Source organism: Porites lutea, chromosome 14 (genome assembly GCF_958299795.1).
Source record: "Porites lutea chromosome 14, jaPorLute2.1, whole genome shotgun sequence".
Taxonomy (NCBI): Eukaryota; Metazoa; Cnidaria; class Anthozoa; order Scleractinia; family Poritidae; genus Porites; species Porites lutea.
In genome coordinates this window covers 8,181,082-8,208,972 of record NC_133214.1, presented here as the reverse complement: position 1 = coordinate 8,208,972, position 27,891 = coordinate 8,181,082, and the positions used below count along the sequence as shown (strand labels likewise).

Below are 27,891 nucleotides of genomic sequence, written 5' to 3'. Positions count from 1 at the left end.
CTGCGTCCATGGCAACGGATCAGTATATCGAACGAAGGATTGCCCAAAGGCACATATCAATATCAAATTCGAGGATTTCAATTAAACATGTTTGTCATTAAAGACTATTTATCATAATATTTAACTAGGAGGTATTTCTATTTACGGCATTCATTATTTTCATGCATGTGTCATAAGCACGCCGACCATGGCGAAAACCTTGAAATTTTCACTTGAAATGAGGAGAATGATTTAATAGGGCTAACATGAGTGGCAAGGAAGGGGACACCATGGAGTTACAAACGTTGTTGAGCTCAAGACAAGAAGAAAAGGAAAGCGTTGAAAGTAAAAAAGAGGATATAAACCCAAGTGAAGGTAGCTGGTGTTTATACTGTTATTATTACAAACTAGTAAGAAACTCTCTGGAGCTTAAATCAAAATTTACTATTCATATTGAAAAGCGTCAGCTGGATGATTTCCGTTATAAATATAATCACTCTGAATTGTACGATCATTTAATTTCAACCGGATGTCGCCTTGCTGATGTATTCTGATTCTAAAAACTTTTCGTCATCGCTGTTTCAATTTCTTAGAGTGAAACTAACTTAACTAGTCCCCCTACCAAGGCAAAACAAAGCAACGCAAAATCATTACTCATTTGAGATGGCAGATCGCCCTCAAAGGGAAGTCCTCCAGCTGGGTAAACGCTTTGCTACCCGGTGGATGAATAGCTGAATGTCCTTTGTATCACACTGTACAGACGTGTACAGTTAAAACCCGAGCAACTACCTTTAGAGAGATATTTTCGTTTTTATTGCATTTACGTTCGTGACATGAAATTTAAGTACACGCTTGTTAAGCGCTACTTCTTAGTAGTTTTGACTACGTAAAAATTCAATTTGAACAACACTTGCCTGAGGTAATAATATATAGTTCTTTTTAATTAGGTTCGCATGAATGAAATGAAAGTTAAACTGAACAGTATTGGCTGACTGTATCTTTTATAAGGCTATATATTCTTTCAGATTTTTAAATAAAAAAATTAGTAAATTAACGGTGCATTTTTTTTTTCAGAAATAAAAAATTACACGCTTTGGAAAAACGCAGCTATTTGTATTTCTTGTGCTTCCATTATTTTTACCACTGCGTTTGGTTTAACTTTCTTCGGTAAGTAAACACGCAGTTTTGTTTCAGCCTCTTGTGGTTTATATAGATGCTCGATTTTTTAATATTGTTACTGTTTTTTTTTTTTCGAATAGTGACTTCTCAAATTGCTAAAAGTCCAGCAGCCTTTGGATTTGCCGTAAGTCACATTTTCATTCGTTTTAGTCTAATACGAAATTAATGTAAACACGGTAAACGAAATGTACACTTAAATTAGTAGAATAATTTCCATTTAGTGCTTTGATCTCTAATAGCTATTTGGAAAGTAGTGATTTTCAGCTATAGAAATGTTAAACGTGAACAATGGTGACAATTGACGCAGTATCCTTAAAAAAGTAGCCCTTTTAGTGTTTATAAGAAAAAAAGTCAAACCAACGAAGACAGGGTTGCTACAGCTGTAACATTTAAAATAAACATAAACGTTACCATTATAGTCGGCTTCATATGACCAAGTCCTATTATGGCTCTTGATATGACACATTTACATACGGAAACTCCAATGAATATTGTACTTGAATTTTGATTGGGAAACTTTGGCTGTTATAAACTAACTTAACTACACTTTTTACTACCTTGCTTTTCTAGGAATACATTTTTTTTTCTTTAATTTTTATTCTTCCACAGATGTGTGAAAAACAAATTTTAAAATATTCTTTGTAAACTACTAAAAAACATTTTATTTGAAAAGGCTGAATTAAAACATGATATACTGTAGGAACAAAATACTTTAAAATATATTCTTTTAGACAAAGACTAGATGAACTTTTCGAACCTTTATCAACGGCGTCTTCTCCACAATAGCAGCTTTCGTTTATTTCATTACGCTATTTTTTTTCTTTTATTTAATATATATCAGTATTTTTTATTCCGATGAAAAGTCGATAAATCCGATTTCCCCTTTTTTCATTCCATGACATGTTTCATGAGAATTTCAACGCGAAGAGGGAAAGGGAGGCGTCCATTCCCGACCCTCTGGTTCTTCGCCTGCGCGCAATCTGACGCCCTTCCTTCTAGTTTTACGATGCTGAATAACGTACTGACTTTGAAAAATCTAATTCCAGTTTTACGTGCTTTAAAGCACTACAACCGCTCCACAGCTCCATTGACAGTTTCCCTTATGATAAACCAAAAAAGCACAATATTCTGTTTCAATACCAGTTTGCGGATTTGGCAAAGGTAACTCAACATCTCAGGTCATAACCGCGGAACTCACTGACACTCTAAGGAATTGCGAAGGCTATTGATAGCAACCTATACACCTCTGATGTTTTCCTGGATTTCTCGAAAGTATTCGATACTGAAAATCACGAAATGTTTCTCCAAAAGGTAGAAGCATAGGGTGTTAGAGGTTTGAAATGGTTCAGTAGCTACTTAAGACTTTCAAAAAAGTCCTTCGTCTGATTTAATATGGCGCGGGGACTCGCGACTTCGTAGCTCGCTTGGCCGCTTCAGGGCCTGAATAGCTCGCTCCGCTCTGCTAAAAAACTCGTGGGGTCGACTTGTAGCTAGTCCAAGTAGCTACCTAACAAACAGGCAACAGCGACACTGCAATACGAAATGCAGGCCCCCACCACACGTATCCGATGAATCCGGCATACGAATCCGCAACTTTTTTAATCCGATCTTCAGAGTGGAAATTTTTGAATACGCTACGAATCCGGAATCGTGTGGACCCTTAATCCGGATATCTTTTTTATTCGGTGACGTAACAAGATCGAGCCCAGTTCTTTACCGTGAATACTGTATTCAAGATGGTAACCTTAACGCATGTTTTGTTGCTAATATTCCCAGAGGTGTCCTGGATACCAGGATGAATCCGGATACGTGTCAGTTACGTGTGGACGGACAAATTCGATTTGAATACGGACACGTGTGGACGTGGAAATTTTTGAATCCCGACAGAAACAGTTACGAATTCAAAAGTATCCGGATACGAGTGGACGGGGCCACAGAATCGCCTATGCAAACGATGAGCTGTGGAATTCCCAAGGGTAACACATTAGGACCATTACTTTTTATTATTTATATAAACGACTTACCCAACTGCTCTGTTGATGATACCAACGTATTCGACTCGGCGAACGGCCTCTTGTGAACTGCGAACTTAATTTGAAAAGGTGAAAGAATAGAGTGATGTAAATAAATTGTCAATAAGTACGGTAAAACTAAATTTATGATAAATGAGTCTACTGAAAAAAGGATAGGACAGTTAAATATTCAGATAAGAAGCCAGGATGGAACGTGCTACTCTATGGTCCGCAAGGGCCATATTAAATATTAAGGGTAATGATCAATGATTATGCCTCTCTTGGGAATATCATATCTCATATATATTTGCACACGAAGTTTCCATCAATGGTACGCTTTTTAAAAAAAAAATCAAACGTTATATATTGTCCGAGCAATACTTGCCGAAACCTAACATTGCCTAATTCTGCCTAACCTCACTTTTGTTTAAAACTTGTCCTTATTACTTTTGCAAAAAAAACTGTAATTTGTTCTTTTCTGTTTTATGATTTATTTGTTTATTTCAATTCAGTATTTATTTTGATCCTTCTGGTTCCTCGCCTGTACTATATTTTAAACGAAACGTAATTAGCATTATGGTGACCAACTTAGCCATCCTACTTGAGCTTGAATATAAATAGAAACGTTTGTAAATGTAATTGTAAACAACTAGCTAAAAAGGCTGTAACTTAGCACTATGTAAAATATTGAAAGAAAATAAACTGAATCGAATTAAAACCCATGCGTGTAAGTCAAAAGCTTTATTAAGCCCATCGAAATCTAATCAGGAATCAGAAATCATTAATCAGACGGCCCCTTTGCGCGTGCGTAAAAGAAGGGTGGGGTTTTAAGTCCAAGTATCACAATCTATGAATCAGCACAGAGTTTTATTATGAGTACTAGCATGATTATTTACCGCTTTAGTTTGAGCCCTATTTGATTTGCAGTTTGCGGCTGTGTTGGACTCGTTCACTTCAGCAATTGTTTTGTGGAGATTTGCCGGAATAGAAAGCAATGACTCCGATTTCTCCGAACGCGAACAAGAAAAAGAAAGAAGGTATGTCAATAAATTGTTTGTTCGAATTACCCTACAGTAGCGGTCATTTGATAGCCTGAGTAAACAGCCGACATTTAGCGAATCTACCACGGGTTCCCCGCCAAATGACGTCTGAGAAACGAGCGCAGAAATTCCATACTGATGACGCGTCACTACCCAGATCTAGGTAGTGCTTCTGATTGGTTGAATCAAATTTCCCACGCGGCACTACCAATCAGAAGCACGACCCAGATCTTGGAAGTGACGCGTCATCAGTATGGAATTTCTGTGCTCGTTTCTCAGACGTCATTTGGCGGGGACTACCAGTGGTAAGCGTCGCAAAATGTCGGCTGTTTTCTCAGGCTAGTCATTTGACAATGAGGTGAGCATACAGTAGACTAAAGTAACCGCCCCATAAAGGAATCTAATATTGTCTTGGAATATGGATTCCATGCCATAGATTCCGGATTCCAGGTACTGAATTTCAGGATTCTTTGTCAGTGGAACTTGGATACCAGATTGCAATCAATAATGGGATTCCGGATTCCTTGAGCTATATTCCGGATTGCAAAGCCCAGAATTCCGGATTTCACAACCAAAAATCTTCCGGATTCCGGAATCCCTTACATGGGTTGGATCCTCGGAAGTACAAACAGTCCAGTCCAGTTTCAAGTTCGAAATGACTGCAGAATGAAAGCACTAAGATGCGTCTATTTGAAGTAATATACCAGTCACAAATTACAGTGAAAGAAAGCCTGTTAATAGGTCTGTTTATTATCGTTTATTTTCAAATTTCGGGCGCCTTTCTCCTACCCTAAGTGCCAGAGACTTTTCATGGACAGTTTCCGGTTTCGGTTAAGTCTAATAGTGTCTTTATCACGAAAAAGGTAGCCACACGTGGCTTAAAAAGGCCAAAGACGTATGGGCCTACGGCCGACCAAGGGATCTCCGCCGCACTCAATCACCGCACCCGAGAAAAACCTCTGGTACCGAGGATACCTTTCTCCCGGTAATTGTGAATATTCTACGTGGGGTCGGTTGAGGCAAACTTTCTATGGATGTGTCATTGGTGTTTGTATTCAAGGGTAATTTTTGATACGAGAAGGGACTATTCATATCATAGCCCCAGTTGGATTCTCAAAATATGATTGCTTTATATTTTACACCGGTATGTTTCATTTTGCTTGTTTTCTTTACCGCAGGGCTTGTATAACAATTTCTATCTGTTTTATCCTCTCCTCATTTGCCATAGCCAGCAAGGCTGTGTATACGTTAGCAGTAAACGGAACTCCTCGCAAGGTATTTCAATACACTAAGGGTTGATTTCCACCGTCGCGTAAATTTTACGTGCGTACGTGTGTAAAATTTACCTTCGCAAATAAAATAGAGGCCGCACGTGAGCGTAAAAGAAGAGCCTCACTCAACTTCACGTTTAATCTCAACACTTGCCTCTATTTTATTAACGTGATTAAAATTTACGTGCGTTAACGTGCGTAGCCAAAAACGCGTCAGTGGAAATCAACTTTAAGTCATTCAAAATCTTACTCAGAGTCCACAGGCGTACCGGCCGGCGGAAACACGCCAGGACTGACTTATGGGTAGGTACTTCCTACAATAATCATATATGAAGTACCTTCCGATTTATGGCGATCATCCGCTGACCAAAGAGCTTGAGAACTCCGGGTATAAGATCAGGTCAACTATTCTTTTTCTTTTCCATCCCGAGAAGCTGACAAGCAATAGGGATGTGATACCAACAGATAAAAAATATCCGCTCTTATCCCTACAGCTGCCAAGAACTAGCACTGTTTAAAGAAATAAATTCTACGTAGAGACAAAGAGAGGAAAATACAAAACCATACACATGCTTTCAGTTGGCACAGCGCCGGAAACCTACAGTATTTTGGCCCTTCTTTACTTTTATTTTTAATTTAGGAACCAGGGGTATCTTGCAGAACGCAGAACGCTGAATGCAGAATGCAGAACGCCAGATGACTCTGAAGTTTAGTGATCAGGGTTAGGAAACTGAGTGAATTAGGTTCCATTTAGAGTCATTACACCGGGAAAATTGACGTGAAACTTGATTCACTCAGTTTTCTAACCCTAATCACTAAACTTCAGAGTCATTTGGCGTTCTACATTCTGCATTCAGCGTTCTGCGTTCTGCAAAATACTCGTGCCTTACTTGCAAAGCTAAAATACATACTTTAAATTTACAGTGCAACGTAGGTGAAATTGAAGTGAGACGCTAAACCGCAAAGCCTTCTTAAAAATCATGACCGAGCGCGTAGCCCTAGGTTATTATTTTGTGCGTTATCCGATTCAACGCACCTTTGCATTGTTTTAGAACCACTGAAGTGGAGCAGTGGGATATTTTTCGTAATAATGATGATCTCCTGTTCCATCTCAGTGAACTCCTCTTCCATTTATTGAAAATGATAACCTGTTCAAAACAAATGGAAAGGAGCTAAAGTTTGAATTCACTATTTTCACATAGACCATAATGCACCTTGTTTACCTCCCAAAATTTTGCATAACCATTGTCTTTGATTTCTCTTCGGATGACTGTAATACCCAGGAGAAATCGGAAACAATGGCTATGCAAAATTTGGGGCGGGGGGGGTAAGCAAGCTGCTTTATGGTCTATGTGAAAATGGTGAATAACAAATTTATCAGTAAGATGTTTCCTAATGTTTCAGCAATATTTGATGGAAATGCTCTCGATTGCAAGTCTTCTGTTTCTCCTTATCCTGGTTGGTGTCAAGTACTTGATAGCCCACAAAGTCCACAGTAGAGCTATGAGAACTGATGGTAATAATAAATACTTTGCTAATTTAAAATATACTAAGGCCTGGTTAGTTTAAAAAGCTGTGGAAGCGTATTTTCTTGTTTACATACGTTTGATTACGTTAGACGTATGTTGTGTAGTTCCTTTAAGGCTTTTCCCCAAACCCTCGGCTTTTCCCCGAAACGGATTGATCGTGGCAAAATTTAGTAGCTTTAAGTGACGAGTGAAAACAGGTCATCTTTATAAGGGTGTTCCCCACCAGAGGAGCTCCACTGTTAAGATAACTGACTGGATTTTGCCTCTCTCTTAACAATGATTCACCTAGACTTATATCTTCAGTTCCAACTTAAGTTAGAAGAACATTGCGGGGCGTAAACAAACGATTATAACTAAAATTTTGTAGACGATTCAAGTGGTACAAATGTCATTCTGGTTTCTCAAACAACTTGCAGGGGCACCCAATGGATCTGTTCTTGAAAATATCTTTTCCTTAGGCAAATTTTTGCTGGCTGAGAGATTTGGAAAAAACACCGTAAAATTCCGAAAATAAGCCCCGAGGCTTATATTTTTCAAAGGCCCTTTTTGAGGGGCTTATATTCGGAGGGGCTTATCTATGGAAGGAAATTTGCGTTTCAAAATCGATTGAGCTAGCCTTATAGTTAGAAGGAATTTTATCGTTTTTGCTTTGTTTACTTTGTATTTGAGGGCAATTTCCAAGTGCAAGCCCCTGGGGGGCTTATATATTTGGAGGGGCTTATGCATGGAGGGGCTTATTTTCGGAATTTTACGGTATGTCGTTGGAAGAAAAGTGATGCTGGGAAATAGAAATTTGATGTCTAGAATAGCTGCTGTGTGTCCTTTGTGAGAAACCTCTTTGCCCAAAACCCACCCCCCCTCCCAATGAAGGGCTGAATTTTGCCCTATGACCACACCCAAACTGGCAAGTAATCACTGGACATACGTCTGCTGAGAAACTTCACACTAAGTTGAGTTGCAGGTTGTAGGTGCACCTTGCCGGCTGGGAACTCTTCCATCAGTCTTGCTGGGAGTGAGGAACAGATGAATTTTTCCCAGCAATCTCCCAAGATGCTTGAAATGACTTCAGAAAGCTTTATTCATGCTTTGGTCTTTTTCTCAAAATTTCCCGTTGGGTGCCCCTGAACTTGTATAGTGGCGTATCTTAAAATAGTTTTGCAAAAGATAAAATTATTGGTAAGTCCAACCAATACCCGAAAACTGGATCGAAACGCCACACAAAAACAAAACAAGTGTTAAAAGATGATCTAGAGAGGTGCATTGTTTACCAATTGAACAACATACTGTTAAAGATACTTAAGATTTTTAATGGTAAAACCCACAACTGATCGATCACAAGAAAAAGGCTAACACCACAAAATGCCCCTTTCCTCTAAACTTCGAGCTGGCCATCAAGTTGGGGTTTCGCGCTCGATTCGTTTAGTTTCACTTGCGCATGATGTCACTTGCAACCCGGCGCGTTTGCGCATCGCTGCTCGCGTCTAATCTCGCTCGCTCGCTAAGAGAGCCTGCTAGCAGGTTACCAGTCTACACTTTATCCCCCTAAAACCATTAATCGTCTCTCCTTTTTTTTTTGTCTCTTACAGCGGTTAACTCCCTTGCCGGAGCAGCAATGACCCTTGGCATGATTGCAAGCGACGTTGTTTGTGAAAAGAACCATAAAATCTGCTACTTGGATTCGGCCACAGCAATTCTCATAGCCATTGCTCTTTTCTCTTATGGCGTCTTGTAAGTTGTAGACCGAAAACCATTTAACAGCTAGTTCTACCAGAATTTCCTTTGTCTGCAACATTATAAATCACAAGAATGACTCCATAAAATGTCCGAGTTTCATTGCTAAAGACTTCATTTCTGTGATTCACAAGACGGTAGACAGTAGATTTTGTTTTAATTGATTCGTTCTCCACTATATATATATATCAGTAAAAGTTATCAAGAGCCATTAATTATTTATTAAAATATCCCACATGAAACAGAAGAAAGATTGCGCCATTTCTCTTTCTTGTAATAGGCTATGTTAGTTTCTCGCTAGTCTTTTTCGAACAGGCTGCATATACCGGAGTGATTTTCATTCACGATGATTCGTCCCGTCTGAAGACTATATATGCAATGCATATCGTGTATTCTAGAACAAGAGGTGTTTTAGGGCTGCTCTTATTTGAAGCTGGGCGCTAATCGAAAATTTAAGTTATTTCATTTTGACTAAGTACGCTTTTTTTTATATAGGACTATTGCAGAGCTGACACAGAGTACTACAGGAAAGGGAAAAAATGAGGAGTAAATTTACTGTGGAAAGTACTGAACGCGTTTAATTTTCGTCTCCGAGCATGATTTTCGTGCGTTTTTGCAAAAGTTTCTTATAGCACAATTTTAATGGAATTGTATATAAAAGAAAGTTGAAATAAAGTACACTATTTTTAAAACAAATATCTTGTAATCGATGTGCCATGAGATTCTGTTCAAACTTTCAAGAGCCCACGCAATCGCAAACCATTACGTGCGGGGAGGGCACTTGAAAAGGGGTGGTAAAGGAAAGGGGGAGGAGTGGGTACTATACTCAAGAATGCTCCGAACAACAGTTTTCCTTTAGCGAAGAATGAAATTAAATCCAAGTCGAAAAAATGAATGCGTTGTGGTCTCCGCCTGTCGAGGTAGTGGTGAAACGATGAATCGAATTCTCGATTAATCGCGATTATTACCGTACGGTTCGATTCACGATTCTTTGCTTCCACGTTTCGATTTTGGTTCGGTTTTTGCACACCTTTTCCAGGGCCGGCCAAATCGCAATCGAATCGCAAGGAATATGAATCGTAACACCCCAAGCAGTCTGAAATTCTCATTGTTGTTCTCTGCGAATAGCCTGACTCATTTTGTTGAGTTTTGCAATTGCAAAACTTAACAAAATTCCACTTTAACCGGCCAGGAAAGACAAGGATACATTCAGTTAAAGGTGTCTTAGCTTTGTTTTGTTATATTTTGACTTTTGGACTATTTTAGTTCATGGGAGTTTCGACGACTCATCCTATTTTGTCCATGTGAATATTAATATATTCATTTGACACATACTACGCCTGGGCCGCCTGTGTCCACACCGACCACGTGTTTAATTTCGCGTAGACGTTTGTATTGGCAAGCAATTTATATAAGCATGCTTATAACATTGAAAATGAAAATTAAACCATTTTATCTGGCGTTGAAAAGAAATTAACTGAAGAGAAATGAAACAAATTTGACAGCGACTTCTACCTACCTTCTGGTTGGTTACAGTATATGTCGTATAGTAGACTCTTTTCCTTTCACACTTTGAATAATGCTTATCAGACAACTTGTTCGTGGAAGACTCGAGAGCAGCATTCTTCGTGAGACGAAAAATTATTCGCAGCGTAGTATACTTTCGCGTCTTCTTTCGCAAACTCAATAATTGAGCATAAATGCCGGTCAGGTCTAATTTAAATTTGAATTTTACGGCCGACCGAATGCATCCTCGAGATTATTTCCTGTTTCTTGATTGGCTGTTTTGATGCACGGGCTAAAGAAGCGAAAAAACGTGATGGAATGATTTGCAATTCAAAACAATTTACCACTTTCACATCGACCGTATAACACCTCCCCCCACCCCCTCCTCCTCCCCCATAGTGCAATTTCTCTTGGGTATAACAGTCGTCCAAAGAGAAATCGAAGACAATGGTTATGACAAAGTGAATCATGGTCTTTGTGAAAATGGTGAAGAAAATTTTGTCATTTTAACATCCCAACCGCAGAAAAAGCAAGCAAACACAACTGATTCTTAATTTTTGTTTGAATAGCCGGTGTCTTCCTTATTAGCCATATATATCGTCAGATATCGGATAATTGGGGAATTACAGGTCTTGTTTCGGTTTTAGTGTATCGCTTTTAATGTGGCATGTACCCCAAATTTTCCATAGGCTTTCTGTGGGACTTTCCAACAAATTCCTTAAGACTGAATGCCACCATTATACCAAGCTGATTAAAAATATGAACTCAATTATTAGATGAGGATGAGTGTGATATGAAGAATTATGTAGAACCGATCGTTTGGTTCTTTTTGTCTCAGATTCATCCCTGAGGTAGTAGTTTTTGATTGCGTGGTGGGAATAAAGTTTGTGAAATATTGCGAATTGTTCCCCTACCGTCAGTTGAGTGCAAGCTCTCCTTTTCGAGAGCTCACGCGCGACTTCTCCGGCCAAAAGTTGACAGAATCGAGTCAGAATCGTTGTTTTTTTTTATGGAAAAGCACTTCTCGCCTTAGATTACTTATCCTTTGCAATGCATCAAGAAGTGAAGGGACGAGTTTGTGAGTAAATGTATGAACGAATGAATAAATAAACAGTAATAAAATGAGTAAAAGTAAAAACGATGACCCTTTGCTGAAATTTTCCTTTATTTATCAAATAAATTTCATTTTATAGCTATTGCACTTTAAATTTGGTACATTTATACTATAGGTTACAAAATTTCATTAATTAACTTAATTAAACATAATACAATTGATCCATGTCAACACTAACTCGTATTCTTTACAGAATTAATTGTGTTCCTTGTTGATTTTACTGCCTGATAACAAATACCTAGCGTTAGGCATATTTTTCAAAATGTCTCTAAAAAAGAATTTACCACAAATAATTCAAAAACCAGAGATAAAGATGCGGAAAAACTATGGTTCAGGGAACAAAGAACAACGTACAAAAATCTGGGATATGATGATCCCACGCTTTGGAGTAAATTTCGTTAAATTATTAAAGACGCATTTGATGATCGTTGTGATGGCCTAGTTGTATACAGTGCACTCTGTTTAAAGGTGATTGCATAAAGTTCATCGAATTACGAAGTCACACAATTCACTTTTGAAGAGCAGAGCATACGAGTCACGCCACCTACAAGTCAAACTATGCTGTCTCCAAAGAAGTAATGGAAAAGTCATACAAGCTACCTTTCAAATAACTGCACCAGTTGTCAGTCACGATCCCAGTTGTTAAGGGAGCTGTGTCACGAAATTCAGCCAAATTAGGAAATTACAAAATGCCCGTTAAATTAAGAGAAACATAGAAATAACCGCTTAAAACTCTACAGGAAGGTTAAAATAACATAACAGAAACAACAGGTGCCACGGATGGGCAAAACTGAAGAAGATTGAAACGGATTGAAATTAGGATTTTTGAAAACTGTTCAGCCAAACAGTTTTTCAAAGTTGATCCCTGCTGCTTGCAACTTCAAAAATAATGCTCAGGAGACATATTTGTTTGTCTTGGATCTCTTATTTTGTCATTTACATGTAATTTCTTTGCTTACTTGAAGTTCCATAGCGATTGAGGGCGAGCCCCTTTAAGGTAATAAATGTAATGATTGGCGCCAAATGGTGTCTAATGTAATAAGGATTTGGTGCCAAATCTAATAAGGATACCAAATGTTATCAGAAATAGGTGGCAAATGTAATAAAAGATCACAAATGTAATAAGGAGTAACCTGCGAACGCAGGTGGGGAAAGGATACGACTAAAAATACGCTTGTGTTCGCAGGCTTTCACAAATGCACGAAACAATGTCACCATATGTAAGAAGGGAGAGACGCAATTGTTATTAATTTTGCAATCGCAACAAGGATCAGTTTCATCGAAAATTGATGACATGTATAAAAGATAGAAAGTACGCTATTGCTTAAACAAATAAACCTTCGCTTGAGGACGAGCTAATACCGGTTACGTACCACGCGTCCTTGCGCTAATTAGAAAAGTTACGGATTGTTAAGTTGTTTAATTACCATTTCATGCAAAATTCCGGAACATTGAATTATGTTAGGTCAAAAGAATACTTTTTTGTTAGCCCAAAGCGGACAATTTCCATACTACACCATGCAACAAACAAAGTGAACGTCCATATTACAAGTGGTTTGGTTTTACAAATATAATACTAGTAATAACCAAAGGTTACAGAGTGCGGGCGACAACGATCAAAGTCAAAACGCTTCTGCTCCATTGCTGTGCTCTTCGTAAGTTTCACGTGACAGATAGTCAAAACACGCGTGATCACATTACAAGTGAGAGGAGGTCCAAATGTGATCAAATTGTGTTCTTTGCATTCCATTCATTCTTAATGGAAGTCCAAACGAATGCTGGCTACATACATGCGACGCATGCGTAATAACAACCTGGGTTTTGGATTGCGGGCACCCCTTTGTCGCCCGCAATTAGATAATGTGATGACTATTAAAAAAACCTATCATAGCACCAATCCTACATCTCAAGAACTCGGTTCTTCCTACAAATGACCCACCTCACCCCTGATACATTTCTATGTAACCATTGTGACCCATTCCTTATCCCAGAGTTGTGATCCTTGTGATTACACTTGGCACCAATTCCGCATTACATTTGGTACCCTTTTTTACATTTTGTACCAGTTAATACATGTGACGAACCTAATCCTAATGGGCTAAATCTATTTTTCTGGTCCATTAGCACTGGGCTCGTCCTATATGAGGTTTTCTGAGAAACAACCCACCTACCCCTCCCCTAAGCCAACATTAAAACTTACTTCTCACTTAGGGCAAAATGATGGCTTCAGGAAGGGGTAGGTGGGCGGTTTCCCAGTGGCTGAAACAATGAGTGGGTAAGATGAAGCGAATCCAGTGCGTTCTGATTGGCCACCCGGGCGGATAACGTGGGCCCGCTCGGGATTTCCCGCGTTCGTTCCGCTGGAAAAAATTCTGTCTATAGCCATAACAAAAATAAATTCTTCATTGACCAAGCTTGTTCGGTCAAGATGGCTGTACGTTGGCCAAGTCCCTTTTTGCGCATTTATTGACCACGACTTCGTCTCGCTCCTCGGCCAATCTTCAGCCATATCGACTTCACGCTTGGTCAATAACGCATATATAATACAACAGTCCTACGCCGATAGCCGAGTAACTAGTAACTATTCAATAGTGCGAGTCTTATTTTTTATGATACCCTAATGATATTTTACAACTTTTTTTGTTAACTAATACTTCATATATCAACCTCTCCAGACTGCAGACACTGTAATTCTGCGAGTCTTTTCACGTGGTGATGACAAGGAAGTTAGACATCGAAGATACCGTGTAATCATGCCGAGCTTTAACTAAAACATAAAAATAATGATCCGACAGTTTGCATGCTCACAGTTGGCAATCAAATCGACAAACAACTGTGTTTTCAAATATAAACTTTCACAATAAAGACAAAAATGAACGATTTTTTCAAAAAACTATACTGCTACCTTAATCGCCTTAAAGCTATAACGAGTTGTAGTAAGAGTCTCTTATAATTCAATAAAACTTGCCAGCACCAATGGCTAGTTAATGTTGTAGACTCCCTTCTTTTTCATAAATCCCATTTTCTCAAGCTTTCCTTTATTTCCCTTTTGTTCTTTTTCGCGTTGCTTTCTGGCCTTGAGTTCCCGCTCCGTTTCCGCTTTCATTTCTTTGATCTTTTTCTTTATTACAGCTCGGTGGTTTTGGCTCACACCCATGGCCTGAAAAGTTTAAAAAAATGAAAACGATGATCAACATTTACCCCCTATTTTTGCCTCTTAAATGATCAAATCGTGCAACACAGGTTTCTGAGTCAGGGGCGACACTGGTACTTTTCCAGAGTAACGCACAGTCTTCCAAATCAACCTACCCTGGTTGCCAGAGACTTGACGTGCGCGGTTTCCGTTTTCGGCCAAGTCTTTATAGTGACCCGCGCAAAAGTTTTTTTCCCGCGGGTTCGCCGCTAGTCGCTTCGGCTTTGAGGCCGAAGCATGTCGGCCTGGGGTTAAGTAAGAGAAAAAGCTCTCCTTTGAATATTTCCCCAAACATTAAAGACGGGTAAACACCAAGTCGTACCTTGAGCTTGGAGCCATCTAAATTTAATAACTGCTTGCCGTCGATATTTTTGTTGCTGAACTCTTCCCCGTACACTTCAAGGTCATTTGCCACCAGCCACATGTACACCTACAAGTTCACAGCAGCACTGATTTAAAACAAAGTAGCCTTATGCCCAACTGAACTCACACCAAAGCTTAGACATGTTTAAAAACTGTTTAATTAAACACGGTGTACATTTGTCTCCTTCATAAAAGCGACCAAAAGATTGGCAGTAACGAAAGCATAAGTCAACGATATTTTTCTCAAAGTGTTTGTAAAAGCTAGTCCTTTAGTTTTCTTTCGCTGATTATCTTTTCTTTAACGTGGTTTAAAAAAAAAACTTTAAAAAACTGATTTTGTTGGTGTGAAGAGGGCTTTATTCACACTTAAAATGCGTTAAGCCGTCTCCTGTACCCACGATTATTATTTTAAGAGGAGCACTGAAGGATGGCGTAGTGGTGAGAGTACTCGCCTCCCACCAATGTGGCCCAGGTTCGAATCCTGGAGTCGACGTCATTATGTGGTTTGAGTTTGTTGTTGGTTCTCTCCCTTGCTCCGAGAGGTTTTTCTCTGGGCACTCCGGTTTTCCCTTCCCCTAAAAAAAACAACACCTCCAAATCCCAATTCGATCTTCAACGCACGGACTCGTTTCAACGAGTTGTTATGAGCTCCTAAATGCTCCGTGGGTATGCAAATTACAATAACGATACAAGACAGTGCTTGCACATTAATAGTACCCCTTTAAACCCCAATTTCTACATACAAGTTAGTGTATAAAACCACATACAATTTCTGCAGAGTAGACTTATGTTCATACCTTTAGTTGAATATTACGTTGAGAAAATTTGATGAAAAATTAGAAGTATTTCCCATTTGATGACCATTTTAACAATTCTCACACCCTTTTCTGTTGATTATGTATTATTTACTGATGTTGACAGCTCAAGGGAGTTGAAGGTAAACAAAATCTTTTGTTTGACTGACCCACCTGATCTGTGTCCCAGTCGGACACAAGTTGTGACACTTCAACTGACTGCCCATCAGGACTACTCATTGATGACTGTCCATCTGTATTCGACGCAACACCTAGCGAGAGAGGAACAAGCAAATAACAATTTTTAAACGCTTTACCTCAAGAATCTAAATTTAATGTTCTGCCAGTGTTTGTGCTGGTTTTTGGTTGTAACATTTAAGGAATGTTCAAGGAGTACTAAAGCACTAACAACTTAGTTTTTAGGGAGTGTTCATCGAAGACAAGTTTTGCCGAATTTTTTTCCCAAAATCCCTCCTCCATATTCCAAAACATTTGCGCTCAATCTTCAACATACTTTGATGAAATACTTATTATTATTTCGCATCCAAGCCAAATTACAAAGATTCTCAAACTGCAGCTTATAAATTCCCTTACTTATAAGCCCCCCACTCAGTTATACGCTCATATAGTTATAAGACCCCCCTCCCCACCCCCTGGACACAAGCACCTCTCCAGCTTGTATTAAAAATAATTCAATTTATCTTGATGATGTATCATGACATCATGAAGCTTAATTTTAAAACCAGTAAAATTAATGTAAAAAGCAATCTGATCAGCACTGCTTTACAGTGTACCTTGTTTTGACATACTTTTAATTACTACGGTTATAAGCTCCCCCCGGATATAAGCCCTTCCAGTTAAGTTCTAAGACCCCTATTTACAAAGATGTATAAGCCCAGTTCTTATAAATGGCTGTCTACAGTATGTAACTAACAAATCAAACAAGAAGAATAAAATCAAATACCAGCATGCTTGGCACTTACTTGGTGAGGCCCGCCCAGAGCCAGGTTGGCTGCTGGCAGCAAGAAGCTCAGGTGGACAATCAATAGCTGCTTCATTGTAAGGCTCTAAAACAGGAACACTCTTCACTTGTAACAAAGGCATAGCAGGAGGGAGGAATGGGGAAGAACCACGTGATGAACCATGTGATGAGGCTAGGTCTGAGTCAATCTGAGGATTGAGAGTAATGTCAAAATGAATGTAGCCCAAGCACCAGGCGTTTATGGGAGTGGGGAAAGATTAATTTAGGTTTCTGGAAAACTGCCCACCTACCCCTCCCCTAAGTCAACAGTTTGCCCTACAATGTGAGAAGTGTTAATGTTGGCTCAGGGGAAGGGTAGGTGGGCAATTTCCAAGAAACCTACATGTAAATTAATCCAAAATCTACTCTCCCCTAACCCCTAAGGAAGGCCTGATGCTGCTCAATACAATGACAATAATGGCTTTCTTACCCTCCTAGCAGCCTCTTCAATTTCATCCAAGGAGTTTGCAGACCCTGAAAAACATTCCTCATCTTCAACAGGTTTCTGCTCTACTCTGTCCACCCTGTCCACCCTGTCAAGTGCAGTAGTTGGCAGAGATGACACCTGGATATCTGCCTTGGAAAGCTGCTTCTCCAAAAGGTTCTCAACTACAATATTACGTGTCTCCTCCTTGTGAGAAAGAGGAAAGCTCGCTCGAGTTTCCTGCGGAGACGTGTCCCCACTCTTTGCAGGTGATTCATCATAGAGATTTTTGCCTGTGGACCGAAGTTTGAAGCCTCCAGCTGGGAAGGAAGGAAGATGAAGCCCTGGTCCTGTTGGAGGGCTTCTATGGTTGTGTTCACTTTCTGCTAAACTTGTCTTTGAGGGGCTGTCTTCTTCATCATTATCTGAAGTCTCCTGAGCCGCAAATATCTAAATTCATGGTTAATAAGAATTCAATGTCTTGTTAATTTTAAGCATTCATGGCTAAATAAATACTTCATCACCGAACAAGTAAACTCCATTACTCATTTCTTTCTAAAGCTATAAAGACACTTTACAATAGCTAGTATGGCTACTTTTCTGGTACACTGAACAGGCCCCGGTTGTTAATTGCTATCAATTGGATTATTACATGTATTAGGGAAATCAATAATTGGTTTCCCTAATAATGCTTGCTCAAAAGTTAAAAACATGGCACGAAAACAATTAAACTACAGTGAAACCCTGCCTTACCGCCACCTCAAGTAATATGGTCACCTCGTTGTTACAGCCACGTTTTTTGGCTGCCTGGCAAAACGGCCATACATTTTCATGTAAAAAAACCCCTCATTAACAAGGTCACCAAGTAATATGGCCATAGTTTTTTTGGCCCATTGGTGACTGTATTAACGGGGTTCCACTGGATAAATCATCATATAGCATGACTGACATACATCATCATCATCATCAAGTGATTTAGCCCAGCTGGCTCGGGTTGGCTTATGTTTTTTCCCCTGTGCCTCTGCAAGTCTCTTCTTCTCCATCGGATATTCATTGCCGAGTGTTTCTGTGGCTGGTATAATGTTTAGGTCTAATCCTTCATTTTTGTTGTCTTCTGTGGTTTCTGAAGTAAAGAAAAGAGAAGAAGAGACGTTAAAAAAACTGATATGATGACATGCAATGACTAGATCCAATTCAATGAAATTTGCAATTCTGAAGGCCAAATGAAAAATGCTGAATATCATATTCTTTCTTATAAAATCATGGAAAATGTTTTTTTAGTTTAGTAGCAACAAAAAATTACTGGTGATATTTTTCCTTTCACAGTGTTATTTTGTGCCATGATGACTGCAAATGGCCCATTAACGTACATGAAGTTTTCTTGGCCACTTAGACTCACTTAATAAACAACTTTATTATTGGATGAGGGTTTCGTAATAGCCAGAATAATGATCGTTGAGGTAACTTAATGTATAAGTTTACAGTGGAGTCTCTATTTACTAGTAATACTGATACATGTAATGGTCAACAATTCCTGGCAACTACATGTACATAAATCTAAAACTCTAGAGTCATGATTACATGTAGATACATCAACATAATAACGATACAGATGATATCTCTACTTGGCTGAAGCATTCATGGGTGTTCCCAGTGGTGCCAACAACTGACCTCCATGTGCTTCCAAGCTTTGCGGTCATGTGCCAAAGAATTTCAAGAGGAACAGAGGTGGGGGGGGGATGGGGGATTTTCGGGATTGATTAGTTTTGTAGCATATTTGTGGAATACAATTTTACATCCACCAGGTCTTGGTTTACCATGTTTCAGGTGGTACAGAGCATATTAGGAAATATGGTCCTCCTGGGGGTGCTAAAGACAATGGCCCAGGAATCTGATCTGTCGGGCTTTAACTGATTGGGAGAGGGGGACTCTTCCCATTCTATCACAGAATCCCTCATTGCTAAAATGATCAGATGACAGAATAATGTCAATGATACACTGTACCTGTTTTAACTTTATCTGCCTCTGTGTCCCAGCTCAATTGGAAATTTGCAAGTGCTTGTTGTACTTCAGCTGCTAAACCATTCTCCACAACTTCCTCATTCACTTGAGATTTCTTCTCAGCAGTGGGCGGTACATTCTGTTCTTCATTTTTCTTTATTTTTTTATCCTTGCTTGAAATTAATTGCACATTCCCTGAAGGAACATCCTTTCCCAAATATTTAGAGCTAGATAATGACAACTCTGCCTGTTCTTGTTTGAATAATTTTGAGGTGGGTTTTGTTTCCTTCCCTGGTGTTGGTTGCTGTAGAATGTGAAGTTGACTTTCAAGTTCTTTGACCTTAAAATAATAACAAATCATGGTCCAAGTTAGTTAAGTCACAAAAGCTTCTCAAACTCAAAGAAAAGAAGGTGCAGATTAAAGTCTTTGTATTGACAGCAAATCTGCATCCAGTAAGCCAAAAAAACAACAAAGGAAACTGCAAATGGTTTTTCAAGCTATGCACTGCAATGACAATGGAAAACTGTTGGGTGGATAATTCTCTTAAGGTTTTTATAAACCATCACCTTTTTCTTATTTTTATAAATAAATTATTGATAATGACATTTTTAGTTTTTTTCCTCAAATAATTCAAAATGCCCCAAGAGACTAATGACAAATATCCAGATTCTCTAAATACATGTATTTATTGAATTACTTTGTGTATACATGAAAATTTACCATGATATAAAATTTTGTTTTAAAGTCACCAAAAACGAAAACATGGTATCTACCAACCCTATCTTGAAGCAGTTTAATTTCCACTGCAGATCTCTCAGCAGCTGCAGCATTTGCTTGATCCCTTGAAAAACAAAATAGGGCCCGATTATAATAATTATGGAGAAAAAACCTACTGCTCCTGAGTGTGCAAATATTCATGAACAAGATACATGCTCTGGAGGTGTTTTTTTTAATAATCAACAAGTTAGTTATGAAAAGATAAATACAGGAATTCAAAAATTAATATTGACACTGATGAATTAAAAAATAAGGGGCAAATAAGATCGTCTGCATACAGTGTAAGTTGCATCATTAACTGTGATGACCTTCTTTGCATTGATTTATTTAAGTTGCTAATGATCCATCCAAGAACCATTTAATTTCCCTCCATAAAGAGATTCAAGATCTGATGTTTAAAGTGCTTCCTTTTTTGTGCATTGTCCGACTGAGTCATTGATTATTACTGCTTACAGGCCTAATTAGCCATTACAAAGTTTTAGAATTACAAATACACGGTCTGTAAGTATGGTAGTTAATTAGTATTGTTTGTTGTTAGACAACAAACCTTTTGCTCTAAACTCACCTTTCCTCAAATTCCTTGACTTTTCCCTTGGCAATCTGGTATTTTTTCTCCAGGATCAGGTATAATCCCTTACTTTCCTCCAACTGCCGCACCATGTCGTCATTCTCTGCCTCGGAGACTGCAAGGTCTGATTCTAATGAGCTCATCTTTTCCTTCATTTCAGCTAATGCTTTCTTTGTCTGTTCATCATCACTACCAGATTTCTACAGTGAAGATGAAAATTTTTTCATTTTAAATTTTAATAGATTATTATAATGGCTACAATAGTTCACACGCTCTGATTCACTGCTAAGCAGGCAAGATTTTCTTGCAATGACCAGGCATTACTATCTAAGTGTGAAAATACTTAAATAAGAATGACGCAGACCAGGTTTTAGGAGCCCGCGAGACTGAGCACCCTACCCGAATAAACCTAAATGTTTTCACCAATAGCGCTGGAGGCCACAACCTGGTTGAGGTCATTGTTGTCTAAGGTCTTCCGCTAAGGGTCCAGGGCATATACATTCTGTGTTAAACTTGATAATGGACATCCATGTTATGGTCAATTGACAGCTGTCAACTAAGGGTATCTGCTGACCAGTGTCAGAAGACTGTATTGTAGGTTCAACTGTACAACTCATTGGGGTGATGTGTCTTTTTAAAAGTTATCCGTGATTAGTTGGTGTTTTAGAGCGGTTTTCACTTGACTGTCAAAAGTAATTGGTTTTGGTTTTGGTTTTGGTTTTACTACGCCCTTTGGTTGGCTAGTGTATTTACTTTGGTTTTGGTTTTACAACAGTCAAGTGAAAAGCGCTCTAAATTGATCGGGGGCTTGGGTCCAAAATTTCTCATTGTCAAATAAACTGTGTCCTGTGGTTTTGATCACATCACCAGGTTTGTTTTGGTGAACACAACCTTGAATGATCCCTTGTGAGCCGATGTTGAAACTAATAATTACTTCCAATGTTTATTATTGTATTCAGTATAATAATAGTGTCAAAAAGGCCAGATAATAAACTTGTTAACCTTGTCCGTGGCTAATAAGTGGTATTTCACTACCTTTCGATTAAGCGATTAAGAAAGCTACATGTAGATAACCCACTTAGCAATTATCACAGTTCCCTGATGCACTGGTGTATATGTTGTAGTTCATTTTGCACTTTGGTACAATTTGTGTTTGTGAAAGAAAGGACGCGAAAAATCACAAACCTACAGTAAACTAAATTGCCGAGACAAAACCTATAAAACCACTCACATGTTTTGCCATAACATCATTTGACTGAGCTGAAAACATTTTTTCTGCCACTGCAAGTCTTTTCTCTGCTTCTTCTGCTTTGGCTTCAGCCTGTAATACACATCAATAGTACATAAAATATTGAGTGCAAGCCAGTGGATTTCAAACCACACATTTTTTCCCTGAACAACTGCAGAGGTGCTGTAGATTGCTGCAAAATTAGGGACTGGTCATTAATTGCCTGTGAGGGAGGGCCGTCAATTTTGAGAAAGTTTAGAAGAATTTCAAACTGACCACCACTTCATCCTAGCTTTTTAAAAATGGCCCCACATAAATTTTACACATTGTGAAAGTGACCACACCCCCACCCAACTCAACTGCTGTGGAAACTAATGTATGACTATTCTAGCTACAAATCGTGTCGAAGATTACCACATACTTTATCTACAGTTGTGTTTATGAGTCTGTTGACTTTTCAAAGCTGTTACATTCAATTTGAATTCACATTTGTTTAACTGCTTTGTACTACTTTCATGAAATTAATTAAAGTGACCTCCCAGGTAACACTCCCTTATCTGAAAATGACCCCCCCCCTCCTGCAAAAGTGCTGCCCTCCCGCCCTCCAAACACACACATAGGTAATAAACACCCAGCTCCTTAAAAGATGATCATTATTACAAACATGGCCAACTATTGGCAAGGTAAATTCTCATGGCATTTGTGCATTTGTTCTCTGTACCAACCTGAGCTAGTTTTTGCCGAAGTACTTCAAGTTGCTGTTCATTGTTAGAGTCAATTCTGTGCAAATTGTGTAGGTGAGCTCTACTCTTGTCTCTTCCCATAAGAAATCTGAGGATTAACACGTTATATTCAAAAATGATTACAAGACAAGTGTACATGTTACAATGTACATGTACAGTAAATAGTGTGAAAATAATTTGGTTTCTTTGGGCCCAAGTGGTATGACTGAAAAACAGAAGTACAGTATCTGTACTGCATACATGTAGGTGCATGAAACGCCCGGTTTCACTAGTGTACAGTTGCACCTCCATAATATTATCCAGACCTTAGTCCCAGATTTTTTCACAAGCCTTGATCTAAAATTTATTTATAATCATGTCCACAACTCTTGGATGCAGATTCAATGTAAATAGCCTTTTTCTTAACTTTAAAACATGCTTTAAAACAGTTTTAGCAGAAATTGCATGCACTTTATTGACAAAGTTGAATTAGCTGAAAACAGACTTATTGACTACACTGTATGCTGTGCTTCTGAGCAGATTTCTAAATAATTAAAAAAATTATTGTAATGATACAAATGCCAAATGATTTATAGACTTTATTCTGTTTATTCTCACACAGAATATTTACATCAGCTCCTTCGTTTCCAAGAGAGACTAAGATGAATGGAGTACCAAATATGGCAGCAAATTTGAACATTTCAAAAAATTTTAAAAGAGATCAATTGTGATCAAATTGCAATTTTTTCAGAGATTCTCTTACTGATAGTAAATAATTTATTTGTATTTTAATTTACGAAAAAAATTTTAAGACAAAAGGCAATTACATTTACATTATGTGTAATATTAATCATCATTTAAATGACTATGTAACACTAATCAGAAGAAAGAAAAAAACTATTTTTTGCTTTTTTTGTTTACCTCACCACCCCGCTGGTGTTCTTTAGTGTCTGTGCAGCAAATATCTGTGTTACTCCGACAAGAGAAATTCCGTCAACCTCAATTATTTGATCATTCACTTGTATTCTAAAAGGAAAGAATTTGAAGACTGCACATAACATACATTGCATAAAAAAGTATTGTGTACAGAGTGTCTGGGATAACAATGTTAAGGACGATAACAATGATAACAGTGTTGTGTGGCAAAATAAATAAATATTGTACTCTTAAGGAACCTACATACTTATTGTTATCTAATATTTCATGTAATATCTACCTACATGTACACTTGCCCTTTTTTCACCAAAACTGGTTTCAAAATTCAATTAATGTGCATACCGTAAACTTCCGCTTGTGAATGGCAGGGGGAGGAGGTGCTGATCAAAATACCTTTTGAATTTATTCCCTTTTTAAGCTTCCAAGATTCAACATAAAAAATCAAATTTATCTGTGTTTTTGGTTACATGTACCGCTAGATGGGCCTATAACTTGGGGGCTTATTAGTGGGGGGGGGAGGGGAGGGGGCATAAAAGTGGATATTTACGGCATTATATACATTGTTTCTTGATATTCATATGCCATACTGTGTACAGTGCTGTTATCTGACTATAAACCATGAACCTTTACATCAAGAGTTGTCTAAACTTGAACACGACTTTCAGCTGTCAGCCAATTCTAAGTTAAAAAATTCTTTGGTTCCAGACTTACATGACAGGAAAAGATTATCAAGATTATGGCGAAAAATTTACTGATCACAGAACATGCTACCATTTTTATTGTTCCAAAATGCAGTAAAACTTTCAGGTGTGCAGGTGATTTAATCATGTTACATGAATTAAAGCATGTACATGTAACAACTCTGAGTAAAGTGCAAATGATTTATTTTTTAAATAACAATTGAGAGTCATTACCTTCCATCAGCAGCAGCAGCTCCACCCTCCGTCAGTGACTTGACGAATATGCCCAGTTTTTCCACCCCTGTATCAGTGCCAACACCAAGACCTATAATGCTTAAACCTAGCCCTCTCTCACCTGCAAATACAACAGACATGCTTACATTTTTTTTTACGGTCCTTGCAAGAATGGACGTCAAAATTGTCTTTAAACACACTGCTCAATTCAGCACAATCATTTTGAGGAAATATGAAAGTACATGTAACCCAGAAATTTTATTTTACTCAGAGTAAAACAGTCATACACAGAGAAACCAACCTCTGGACATCTAACATTTAGAGAATGCCTTTTTTGCATTCAATACCAATCATCCAGCCCCTACATTATGGTCGAGTGGCTAAGGCCATTGTCGAGTGGCTAAGGACAATGTTGAGAGGCTAAGGACATTATACAAAGTCTTACATGAAGTAATGATAATCAAACTTGCTTTTACCCACAACTTTCACAGTGCCCATAATGCATGTACACCTTTCTTACCTCCGAAAATTGTTTTCAATTTCTTCTGGGTAGTAAAATGCTTCAAGAGAAATTGAAAATAATGCTAATGCAAAATTTTGGGGAGTAAACAAGCTGTATTATGCAATGCTGTGATCGAAAACAATTGAAGGAAGCCCGGTGCTCTGAACCTGTGAAATCTAGGGTGGCCAGCATATGAAAAAAAAAACTAAGATTTTTTAGTTGCCCAAGAGCAAAAGGTAGACACCAGGGGCCACTGGGCACTTTAAGAGCACAGCCTTCTTATGGGGTGATGTGAAACTGAAAAAGAAATGACTGTAATGACAAAAAAATCTTTGTAAGTGATGGAATGCATGCAAAACCCTAGACATTTATGTACATGTATTAGGGGTAAAATGGGCTACATTCCAAACTAGAATGTGGAAAAGCTCAAAATTCATGTGATATGTACATTTGTACATTACCTTACCTTTTTCCAAGTCGACAGAAAAAACATCCATCTTTTCTACTCGTTTTTCGAGTTCCCATTCAGCTGACGCTGTTACAGGATCAATGTCATCATTACCTCTTTCATATTCCTCTGCACTGTATGTTGGAAATGCTTTAGGCAGTTCAACTGCAAATCCAACACTTCTCTTTTGTGTTTTAATGTCTTTGTCTTTGCCCTTAGCCAATGCAGATGACAGTGGCTTTGCTGAAAATAAAAGTGACACTGGAGATTCGTTCTGATCATCCTCCACATCACTATGCTCAACAACACTACCAGCACTTTCATCCCCAGAGCTTTCACTTTCTTCTTTGTGTGACGTCACATCTTCAGTTTTAGACTTGAGGTGCTTACTTTCCTCAGACAAACGAGACCCTTTGTTTTCACTTTCCAGTGCAATTGAGTCCCGAACTTTTGGAAAACTGAAGCTGGATGATGAGTCCATCTGTGCCAGCTCCTCTGGTGGAATTTCTTCATCCTTCCAGGTGGCTTCTCGCACCCTCCCAGGAGTCTCATCAAAGAAGTCATCTTTTGGAACTTCTTTTCGACGAAATCTCTGGCCAACCTGCCCATGATCCTGTGAAGTTGGAGCACTTACATCTTTAACATCGGACTTGTCTTCCTGCTCAGTCTTTTCAGCCTTAGAAGACACCAGCTTTTCCTCTTGTTCTTTCTTTAGCGATGTAATAGAGACATCAGTCTTAGCAGTTTCTTTGTCCTTCTCATTAACACTACCAGGTATCACAATTGAGTCAGGCAAGATACGATCCACACTATGAGATTTATAGAGATACTTACTACCATGCGCTCCTGGTCTCCTTAAAACAGAGTCATCATGGGATTGTTTTCGATAATCTCCATTGACAGCTTTAGAATCAGATGAAAAGCGACCACGGCTGCGTATAATGTACATAGGTCGCTTAGTTCCTGGGTCAGATCTTGTGCGAGATCTTGGCGAGGGTGATGGGTCACTTTTTCGCAGGGAGCTGAGGTCCAGCTCCTTTAAATCTGGGACTAAATCTATCAGGCTTGGGGATCGTTTTTCCATGGGCTGGACATCTTCATTCGATCCACCACTTTCAAAAACCGCCCTTCTCGCGGCAATACCCTGAGATACATGAGGTTTGTGTGATGGATCAGAAGGTGTAGTGGGCAACGTCTTCTTGTAGTAACTAGGCAACGACCATCTTCCTGGAACAGCTGACTGAGCAATTTCTGAAGAACCACTTTCTGCTTTCACCCTGTCAAATGCCTCTGAAACAGGCCTTGGTTTCTTGTAGTTCTGGCGTGCTTTAAGTGTCTCGTTCGCAATTGTCTCATCAAAAATATGTTTCAACTTGCTCACATTGGGCTTCCCTTCATCTTCAACTCCGTTCTTGTTTTTATCTCCCACGGCAGGCCGTCCTTCACTACTGGGTTTTCGCGGCACGCGGGGTTTCTCATCTCGCGTTTTACGAGCAACATTCTCGTTTTTTAGAGGTGCAATGAAAGCTTTATCGGACGATATAATTTTCTTTGGAGGAGCACCGAACTTGTTGTACGCTCGGTGTTTCTGCTCATTCTCTGGACTGGCTGCATTACGCTTTGTTTTTGTGTCAATAATGTTCTTGTTGCGAGTCACCCCGGATGAGCTTTGACTCTTCACGGTATCATTGTTCTCACCTTTTGAGGCATTGGCCAAATCTCTGCGAGCTCGGTATCTGTTCTCCTTGCCGTGTTCAGTCCTTGTTGCCATCTACTAAGACGTTTCCGGAATTTTTCTTCCCGTATTTACCAGAAACCCTTGGATTTGTGTCGCCTGCTAATTCTTTAGCCAAGCACGTCGCAGCATGTTCACAGAATGTTCACTTCAAATGGCGATTAAACAATGGTTTAAACAAGACCTGTGTGTAAGGCCCTGTTTCTCCTAAAATCTTCGGAATTTCAAAGGAAACTTGAAGCAATATTCGTCCTTTTGGATTTCACGCCATTACAAAGTCCCATACCACAGAAATGGCCGCCATATTAGCTCCCGACAACTTTAGAGTAATCTGTACTTTTAGCTCTGACAGGCGATGAAAATACCATTTAAAACGCACGACTGCAGTTCCGAAATGAGCAAACTTGGGCTAAAACAGCATCGAAATGCCGCGACTGAAAAATCACAGCCTCTTACAGGAAGCGAATTGCTCCTCGTAAACGATAGAAGTATTCGTCTGTGACAAGTAGATCACGTGACAAAGATAAATATAGTGCGGAGTTTCCGATCAGGTTCAAGGATACAGGAGGGTTTGGGTTCGTAAACTGCATTTTGATTGTATAAAATTCGCAGGAGAAAATATTTGCGCCAACCTTGGTTACTAGTCAGGAACAATTGAGAATAAATAAACAAACTAGACATATTTATGAAGAGCTATTTGCGGAAACGTGGAATAATTTCAATCAAATTAGCATATGAACCGTGTGAGCACCAAATCACTTTGTCCTGAAAAATTCAACAACAAATGCTAATTAACCGAAACAAAGTGAGTCCAAAGCACCAAGAACAATGCATTATAAACTTCCTCGTTGCATTTTTCTTTTAAAATTCTTCAAAGGATCCGGTTAGGGAATTTATGGGAAC

General features: G+C 38.8%; 2 protein-coding genes across 3 annotated transcripts; one reads left to right on the top strand and one right to left on the bottom strand.

Annotated features, from left to right (window-relative positions):
- Window positions 1-141: 141 nt before the first annotated feature.
- Window positions 142-9,336, top strand: LOC140925077 (transmembrane protein 163a-like). Its single transcript, XM_073375030.1, has 8 exons — window positions 142-354; window positions 1,054-1,146; window positions 1,239-1,282; window positions 4,098-4,207; window positions 5,389-5,485; window positions 6,886-6,997; window positions 8,597-8,738; window positions 9,237-9,336. Exons 1-8 carry the CDS (start codon window positions 246-248, stop codon window positions 9,289-9,291), a joined length of 762 nt encoding a protein of 253 aa, XP_073231131.1. The 5' UTR covers window positions 142-245; the 3' UTR covers window positions 9,292-9,336.
- Window positions 9,337-11,394: 2,058 nt separating this feature from the next.
- On the bottom strand, window positions 11,395-27,563 carry LOC140925226 (uncharacterized). Of its 2 annotated transcripts, XM_073375211.1 has the most exons (14): window positions 25,272-27,556; window positions 24,304-24,424; window positions 23,375-23,479; window positions 22,457-22,562; window positions 21,735-21,824; window positions 20,501-20,703; window positions 19,936-19,999; window positions 19,161-19,497; window positions 18,110-18,279; window positions 17,163-17,606; window positions 16,695-16,881; window positions 15,886-15,983; window positions 14,877-14,984; window positions 11,395-14,521 (listed from the first exon to the last, which is right to left on the bottom strand). In XM_073375211.1, the coding sequence occupies exons 1-14, from the start codon at window positions 27,022-27,024 to the stop codon at window positions 14,342-14,344; spliced, it is 3,966 nt and encodes a 1,321-aa protein (XP_073231312.1). In that variant the 5' UTR covers window positions 27,025-27,556; the 3' UTR covers window positions 11,395-14,341. The 2 variants fall into 2 exon arrangements, with proteins under 2 accessions (XP_073231312.1, XP_073231313.1); XM_073375212.1 differs by lacking the exon at window positions 14,877-14,984 and having other exon boundaries at window positions 25,272-27,563.
- Between the last annotated feature and the right edge of the window lie 328 nt (window positions 27,564-27,891).